The sequence below is a fragment of the Haematobia irritans genome, chromosome 2 (genome assembly GCF_050003625.1).
Source record: "Haematobia irritans isolate KBUSLIRL chromosome 2, ASM5000362v1, whole genome shotgun sequence".
Taxonomy (NCBI): domain Eukaryota; kingdom Metazoa; phylum Arthropoda; class Insecta; order Diptera; family Muscidae; genus Haematobia; species Haematobia irritans.
Window position 1 is genome coordinate 218,249,072 of NC_134398.1, and position 9,915 is coordinate 218,258,986.

Sequence of the window (9,915 nt, forward strand, 5' to 3'; positions counted from 1 at the left end):
GTTTATTTCGTATCCATGTGTGTAAAATCTTACATTTTCAAGAATTTGTTTATTTTTCTTTCTTTGTTATGTTATATAGTGGAGACCAACATGTGTGGTCTAAACTGCAAGATACTGCGTGGACACTGCACTTTCTTGTGTGGAATTCAGCATTTAAGCATTTTTTGATAAGGGTATAAACGAGTATGCGCCTGTGGATTAATTTATTGGTCTTTGGAAATGTATGCTGCCTTAAAAATATGTGCGCCTGTGATTTAGTCAGAACTCTTCTATGAAGGTTAACAATTATGACATTTTAACATATGTGGATGCGTTAAATTTGGAAAATTGAATGTGAAACTAGTATTTATCGATTGAAACTCTTTTATCAAGATCAATGAATAAGGGAAACTATATAAATATTTTTGTGCATGCGTGTGCAGGAAAATTTTGAATGGGTTAATTTCGTGTCCATGTGTAAACCGAGATTGTAAAATTTTACTATTTGTTTATTTTTATGCCATATAGTCGAAACCATCTTGTGTGGTCTAAACTGCAAGATACTGCATGCCTACGAATAAGTATTTGTTTATTTTTATGCCATACAGTCGAAACCATCTTGTGCGATTTAAACTGCAAGACACTGCATGTCTACGAATTCCGTATGCGGTTAATCTTAAATGAAAAAAAGATACTTAATACTGAAAAATTCTCTTTTCTGTAAATATACAAATTTCTCTTCTCTCAAATTATTTGAGAGTCGTCTTTTTCAAATACGTTTTTAAACATTTGCCTGGAAACTACTTTTTAGTCTTCTTTCAACGTTCTCGAAAACTGTTCGTGTTTTCCTTAAGTCGTGTTTTTAAAATTGATTAAATATAAAAATATATTTTATTCTCAAAAAAAGTCTAAATTTTTTACAATGGCTGTACATAACATTGATTCCCTATTCCAACGGATTACAAGCAACAAAGCTGGACTCATTTGCACTTTCAACTCGCTGAGTAATAAGAAAATTTTGCATCTCAAAGATATGGAGTTGGATAAAATATATAATATTGAAGGGGCTTATAGAACCTGTACAAAGTATGGCGACTCTATTCTGCTTATTCTTGAAAATCACGTCATATATTTGCCCAAAAGATACAATTCTCTGTCTAATGAAATGATTGATCGCATATCTGGTGGATCCTTTGCTATTTATAAGAAGGCTTCTATGGATAAGGATGGTAATTCTGATTTTAATCTAGAGCTGAAAGAAGTCATCAATACACCAACACGTTTTCCTAATTTCTATAAGTAACATAAATGTGAATTTAAAAAAAAATAAAATGAAAATAAATAAAAAATAAATAAAAATAATGAAAATCACAACTTTTTTCTGTTATTTTGAAAATATGTGGTGAGTTATGAAATGTATGGAAAAGGGTGTTAGTCGTTTTTAGGTTGCTCAATTGTAAAGATGTATTCAATGCAATCAGAGTACAAAAATTTGGAAAGAGAAGACGAACGTTTGAAAACGTTTCAAAATTGGCCATTAAAAATTATAGATTGTAAAAAATTGGCCATGTTAGGCATGTTTTACATGGGAGATCTGGATAAAACAAAATGCTATTTTTGTGGAATTGAAATCTATGGATGGTTGCCTGATGACTGTCCATTAAGGGAACATTTGCGATGGTCACCAAGCTGTTTATTGTTAAGACGATATCCAACATCAAATATATCCTTAAATCCTGAAGTATTAAATTCGTTGCTTCCCCCTCCTTCTTTTGATGTATGTTGTAATTGGAAGTCATTTTAAAAAATATTATAACCTATAGAAAATTAATAAAAAATAAAAAAAATATATTTGTTTTTTGTTTTATTATTTTATTTTTCTTCCACTAAATATTTGATATAGGGAAAATTGTTTTCTACAAAGGTAACAATTTTAAACAAGTTATTGAGTGAACATTTATATATTGCACCACTGTGATTAGTGCAAGTGGTGAAATAATTTTTAATTTTTTTCAAATTTATTTTATTTTCTAAATCTATGATTGTTGTGTTGATATAACGTTCCAAAAAATCTTTCTTTGCACTTCCCACAAGAAAAATATATTTGTATTTGTTGAGAGGGGCTAGAACGTCACCAACACTGCAATAATCTAAAGAGCCATCTCGCCAATCCAATCCATTGATAAATTTTTTACAATAAATATTCTTTTTATATCCATCTTTGTTTAGCTCTCTGCTATCAAAAGGGGGTCGAAACAAAAAGTTATTTGGTGTTGAAGAAGATCCAGACATAAACGATAACTCCTTCATATATATACATTTGTCATTTCCGTGGCAATATTGGAAATCCACAACCGCAATATCGTCTCTTTTGAAAGTTGACATTTTTAATAATGTTCAAGGAGGTGGTTTATATTTCTTTAGAAGCAGATACTTCAAGCATAAATGACCACAATTGAATGTATTAAAATTTTGAGTTCTATTATAATTATAAGTTAAGTTGTTCCCAAGATATTTTACAACTTCAAGCGGTGGTTGAAGATTTCCGAAACTATCATAGTATTCGACTTCTTTATAATTTTTACTGTAAGCTACCCAGTGTGTACCGGGACCATTTTGAGTATCCAAGTTAATAATACCACATTCTCTGTTATGGGTTGTTTTTGGTAACTTATCGCGCATGTAAACTCCTCTAAAAAATGGTATAAATTTTTTACCAAAACAATTCAAATCAAAATTTGTGAGTGCTCGTTTGGGCAGCTTTTCTAAAAGTTTTTTTGAGCATTGTTTGTATAAATTCCAAATCCAGTTTTATAAGGTTTGAGGAAAAGTCCTTTTCCAACTGCTATTGCTTCCATGGCTTTATTGTGTCTAACACTCTCTTCAAGTTCTTTTTTTGCATTTTTTGTAGCAATTATAGCTCTTGCTATGGCAGAGCCTCCAGACGATAGTGCTCCCAATGCTCCAAGACCTGTCAGAATGGGTATCAATGGAAGAAATCCACCAATTTTTGGGACGTTTATAACTCTTGGTATTAGAGCTTTTGATTTTTTTCCATGAAGTGATTTTTGAAAAACTTTTCTGGCAATTTTGATAGCGCTATTTATATCTAATGGTTTTTCGTTCTTCAAAACAATAGTTGCATTTTTAATTGCTTTATGAAATAATCTTTCACCACTTTTAACATTTTTCTTTTTTTTGGTTTCAATTCCTAAACCAAATTTTGCTTTTGCTTTCATTGTGTTAGTTACGACGTAGGCGCTAATTTTTTCCCCTATAGAACTATTTTTAGCTTTGACTCTATTCCAAGCTCTTTCTGCAAGTTCTCTATCAGCCTGATTCCGATGATTTAAATTTTCGCTTTTTGAATATTCAATATCATGTACTTTACAAGCCTCATCCAATGGGTTAATACCTTTATCCCCTCTTTCCAAACGGGTCTTTAGTTTTGTACCTGGTCCACAGAATTGGTAACCAGGAAGGTGAAGCTCAATGGGTAGTTTATTTATAATTGTATTCAGAAGACCTCTTCCATGAACGTACCGTTTTGAAATACCTTCCTTCCTTTTATATACAATCATTTTATACTAAATTTTATCCTAAATATATGAATAATAAATTTATATAAAGATTAAAATCATCTATAAAAGGTTTAGTAATGAAAATGCATCTTGTTAAGCAACAATCAAATATCGTGGTGAGAAATTTGGATTTCACAGAATCACACAAAAAAAGACATAGTGATCTTCTACCAAATTCGATTAGAGCTCTGATAGTAGGCCCCTCTAATTGTGGCAAGACCAATGTTATGATAAGTCTAATAGAGAGCGCAAACGGATTAAAATTCAGAAATTTATATATTTATTCAAAATCTTTATATCAACCAAAATATGAATACTTACAGAAACTTATTACTTCTGTCAAAGGAATGGGTTATTTTACATTTTCAGACAATGCTGATGTTATTCAACCAGATAATATAAAACCAAATTCCATAATAATATTTGATGATGTAGCATGTGAAAAACAAAACAGCATTAGATCATACTTTTGTATGGGTCGACATAAAAATGTAGACTCTTTTTATTTATGTCAAACCTATACACGAATTCCGAAACATCTAATTCGCGATAATGCAAACATGATTATCATGTTCAAACAGGATGATCGCAATCTGAGAAATATATATAACGATCACGTTGGGAGTGACATGAATCTGGAAAAATTTGTAGATATTTGTCGTGAATGCTGGAAGGATAAATATGGCTTTCTTGTAATTAGTAAAGATGACGAATTCCATAATGGACGATATAGAAAAGGCTTTGATATTTTTATACAACTTTAGTTATAATTACACTCTTATATATAGAGGACGTTAAGGTTTTGCTTACAGAAGTTTATGTCTAGTAACACAAACTAAGTTAAAATGGAAGAATCAATTTTGAAACAATTAGTAAAATCGCGAAACATTTTGAAGAAAAAGTTCCAAAGCCTAAAAATGGGTGAGGAAGAGACAATTAAAGGGTTACAAAATACATTTAAACCCTTAACTGAACCTCTTAACAAACTTGTAACATTAACAAACGAAAATGTTCACAATAATTCTTTAATAAAACCTGAACAAGATACGGAGATAAAAAATATATATGCAAAACGTCTTATTACTAGCACACCACATAAAACGAAAAACCAAGAGATTGTTGATAGAAATATTATTAAAAGCGAAAAATCTAATATGGAAAGTACAATTTATCCTAATAATGGTGAAATGAACTCACAAGAAATTTCGGAACAAGGAGATGATGAAACATTTTATTCACAGGATGAGAGTAGTATGAATTTATCCTTTATGAAGAAAAATAATAAGTTGGATACAGTGTTTGGACCTAATATAAATAAAAATGGAGAATGGAAGTTTGGTAACCAAGATCTATATGTAAATAATGAAAAAATTATTATTGGAACTCAACGGTGGCATTTTACACCAGGATTATTTGACTTGCTCTTTTCAAAACATCCTAAAAACTATGATTCTACAGAACTGGATATTTATAAAACTATATTAAAAAACACAAATGCTCACAGAGTAAATTTTGATCCGAATGGTAGGATAAAATCAAACAAAGGGTACAAGTACAAAAATATTATAAAAAAGATAATTGATACCCACATTGGTAAAGGATTAATGACATTAAATTTTCAAAAACCCTCCTATATATATTGGGATGATCCTAACGAGTTAGTAGATCGTTTGAAGCTCTTGTTAGCATCACAACAAGCTGGTAATAATAATCATTCCAATGAAATTGTATCAATTATTGAGGAATTGCGCGAAGCAAATATAATAAAGTAGAAAAAGAAAACAACATATTAAAACATTTTTTAAAACCTATGACCGTTGACAAATTTGGACATTATCAGCAACCTTTCCAGGATAAACAACGGCGAAATGTTTCGCAATTTTTGGGGATCACTCTGGACTCACATAACAACCTTAATGTCAAAAATAAAAAAATTAAAAACCTTGCTCCCCCAACGGAACCCACAGACGCAGTCAACTAAACATATTTATATTCACAAATGTAGTACATACGAGAAGATTTCCAGAGAGATTTAAATAATGAAATAACAAAACTTCGGGAAGAAATATCTCAAATTGAACCCACAATTTTAGATTTGTTTGAATTCTTAAGATTTGGGGATAACTCAGCACACATATAATTTAGTTTAATATCGTATGAATGTATACAATGATGGAGAAAAGGAATGTAGTAAACGAACTACATACACAAGCTCGTAGAAATTTTAAAAAACGCAGGGTTATAATGAAAGGAATTGATGACCTATGGCAGGCTGATTTAGTGGAAATGGGTGCTTATTCGAACCAAAATAATGGATATAGATTTCTGCTTACTATTATCGACACATTTTCAAAGTATGCATGGGCTGAAGCCATTAAATCAAAAAAATCTATTGATGTGTGTGAAGCATTTCGAAAAGTATTGGAGTTTGGAAGAAAACCTAAAAACTTACAAACTGATGATGGAAAAGAATTTTTTAATAAAGAATTTGATGTATTAATGAAAAACTACTCAATAAATCACTACTCAACGTACAGCGTAATGAAAGCTTCGATTGTAGAACGATTTAATAGAACTTTAAAAGGTATGATGTGGAAGGAGTTTAGTCATAATGGAACATACAAATGGTTACACATCTACAAAAATTTGGTTAAGCAGTATAATGAGAAAAAACATCGCACCATAAACATGATTCCTGCCAATGTTAACTCTTCAAACGAAAAATATTTGCTAAAAACAGTGTATAATCATTTGAAAATTTTTCAACCATCACGATTTCATATTGGAGATCACGTTCGCATTAGCAAGTATAAGCATATATTTGAAAAAGGATATACACCCAACTGGACCACTGAGATTTTTAAAATACGCTCTATTCAAAATACAAATCCAACTACATATCTCTTGGAAGATTATAAGGGAAATCCAATAAAAGGTGGATTCTATAAAGAAGAACTTTTGAAAACAAAGTATTCTGATATATATCTTGTAGAAAAAATATTAAAAAGTAAGGATAATAACGTCTTTGTCAAATGGTTGGGTTTTCCCAAAGAACATAATTCCTGGATAAATAAAAATAATATACTCTAAATTTACTATATAAACAATAAAATTTATTAAAATTAAGTACCTTTTGTGTTTTTATTTATTCGTATTCCAAACTTCATTATGTTAAGAACACTAACTTTGAGCGGAAAAACTTCAACTTTGCATTCAGTTTATTCCCCTTCTATAGACTTATCAGATAATGAGTATGAATGTTGTCTAATTGATTTCCAATCATATAATTCGATTCCAAACGTGGACAATGATAATAATCTCTTCCATATCGGAGATGACACCATTGAAGTTCCGATTGGATCTTATGAACTACAAGATGTAGTTAACTTTTTAAAAAAAAAGTATAAGGATAAAAACCCAAATAAAACTATACAAATAGAAGCAAATAACAATACTCTACAAATTGAGATATTATCTTCACATGACTCTATATTTTTAAACCGAAAGCGGTCAATTGGTAAACTTTTTGGTTTTAACGGAAACATATTAGAACCCGCCAAGAAATATGTTTCGAACTTACCAGTAAATATTTTAAAAGTAAATGCAATACAATTACATTGTAACATTGTAACGGGATCCTACATGAATAATCATCCTTCGCATATTATTCATGAATTTTCACCAGATGTACCTCCCGGCTATAAAATAGTTGAAAGACCTAAAAATCTCATTTATTTACCAGTAAACGCCAAAGAAATAAGTTCTCTTGAAATTCGAGTTGTAGATCAGGAAGATAGATTAATAAATTTTAGAGGAGAAGAAATTACATTGCGAATTCACTTGCGTCCAAAACGAAAATGATAATTTATAATAAATATAAATATAAACCTGATAATTTAAACAACGTCATCAAACCACACAATAAATATAAAAATAAACGAAATATTTCCCACACTATTATTCAAACTGTCAAGCGGGAAAGACCACGCTTAACCAAGGAAAATAAAGCATTCTTAAAAGAAATCAATCTACAGGTGAATCAACATGTCTGAAATTTTAAATATAACTGAAAAACCATTTTCCGATGAGGATATTATAAAAAGAGACTATCACAGCTATGTTCCTTACATACAATCCTTTAAAAACAATGATGAAATACGAATTACTATTCAAAACCAAGACTTATATATTTTACCATCGGAAAGTTATATTTATATTGAAGGAAGCTTAAAAAATGCAAGTGGAATAGATGTTGCCAGTGCCAGATTGAGAAACAATTGTGTGGCATACATGTTTGATGAAATTCGATACGAAATTAATGGAATTGAAATTGATCGCACCCGATATCTTGGAACTACGACAAAAATAAAAAATTTTATTTCACTAAATTCATTTGATAATAATATGATGACTAACGCTGGATGGAACATAGATGGTGATTTTACTCAAAATTACTTTAACTTTTGTATTCCTCTTAACCGATTACTAGGGTTTGCTGAGGACTATAATAAAGTTATTTGTAATGCGAAACATGATTTAATACTATTGCGTAGTTCGAATGATAATAGCGTCTGTTACTCAACAGATGATAAAGAAGACATTCGCTTAACGATAACCAATATTGTGTGGAAAGTTCAACATATACAATTATCTGATTATAAAAAGCTTAGTTTTTTGAAAACAATTAAGGATGGGAAATCACTACCAATTGCATTCCGAAGTTGGGATTGTTATTTTAACCCCACATTTACAGGTGGAACCAAACACAGTTGGAATGTAAAACTTTCCGCCAATAGAGAAAGACCCAGGTTTATTGCATTTGCATTTGAGAAATATAATAAGTTTGTACACTGCAATCTTACAAATATTAAAGTGCACTTAAATTCAGATACTTATCCTTATGATGATTTAAATTTGAAATTCAATCAAAACCGCTATGCTATACTATATGATATGTATGCAAAGTTCCAACAAAGTTTTTATATGAAAGAACCTCAACCTCTGTTATCATTCAGTGAATTTAAGGAGAATCCCATAGCTGTTGTAGATATAAGCAATCAAAACGAAGCAACCAAGAGTGGCCCCATTGATTTGAAAATACAAGTAGAAACCAGTACTGTAATCCCAGCAAATACTGTCGCATATTGTCTTATTATACACGATCGTTTAATAGAATATATACCCCTAAGTGGAACTGTTAGAAAAATTTTATAAAATATATTAGAATGCATTATACTTACCAAATCATTTTGATTTTTAAATAATAAAACATAAATATTTCAAATAAATGTTTATTTATTTTTATTTATATATTATATTTTCCTAGGTTTGTTACACCATATACATTTAGTCTTATTCTAAGTAATTTCATTACCTTCCTGTTCTAACGTATCTATATCTTCTAATAATCTATCCAATTCATAATCTGGATTATTACCTTCTAAAATATAATGATGCCAAGCAAGAGTATTTATTCCATCATTTTGGATATATCTTTTATCATCAGTACTACTTAAAATTACTTTATTTAATTTTGTAGTATATATTTGATGTAATTTTGACTTAAATGTATACATATTATCATAAAAATTAATTTTGTTAAATAAACAATCTTTATATTTATTAATATCATATTTATTTATAATACACGACTTCACTCCTTTCGCTTTTTTGGTTTCATCACCATCTTGTATAGAATAGGAATACATCTTTGACCGCAAACCCACAAATTCTTTCATTATTTGTCCACAATTTTCATCTTTCATAAATCCCATAACTTTCTTATTTACTGAGGGAAATTTATAAGGGTTATCTGCAGGATAATCGGAAGTGTCAAAATATTTTTCTAAATGTGGTCTTAGATCTTCATAAACATCTTCCGTTTCTAAAGAATATATGAAGGAGTCGGTATCCATATAATTTAGTTTGAAATTATTTGGAAAAATTTCCTTCATTATGCTATAATGGAAGTTATACATTTTCCATTTAGAAATTTCTAAAATACAAAAACCTAAATATATAGGTTTATTGTAAACCACTTTTACCCGTTTCAGTTGTATCGCAACCATATCTTCAGAAAATATCGAAATGCTATGAAAATTAGGCTTAGATATCCAATCCCTTGCCCCCAAATGGTTACGATTCGTTCGTTCCCAATTGGTTACAATTCTGACATCCTTCCTTTTATCGACATTTTCCATGCTTTTTCCATATACCGCATTATTCATTAATTTAAAGAAATTTTTTTCGAAACTATTTTTAGCCAGTTTTCTTAGGTCGGTATTAAGATCAATATATTTTTTCATCCATGGTGATTGGTTATATTTTATAATACGATGAACCTTCTTTAAAATCA

The 9,915-nt window shown here is 29.9% G+C and overlaps 1 protein-coding gene across 1 annotated transcript; it reads left to right on the forward strand.

The window, feature by feature from the left end:
* The first annotated feature begins 7,604 nt into the window (after positions 1-7,604).
* LOC142225283 (uncharacterized) lies at positions 7,605-8,774 on the forward strand. Its single transcript, XM_075295058.1, has 2 exons — positions 7,605-7,995; positions 8,050-8,774. The coding sequence occupies exons 1-2, from the start codon at positions 7,605-7,607 to the stop codon at positions 8,772-8,774; spliced, it is 1,116 nt and encodes a 371-aa protein (XP_075151173.1).
* Positions 8,775-9,915: the final 1,141 nt, after the last annotated feature.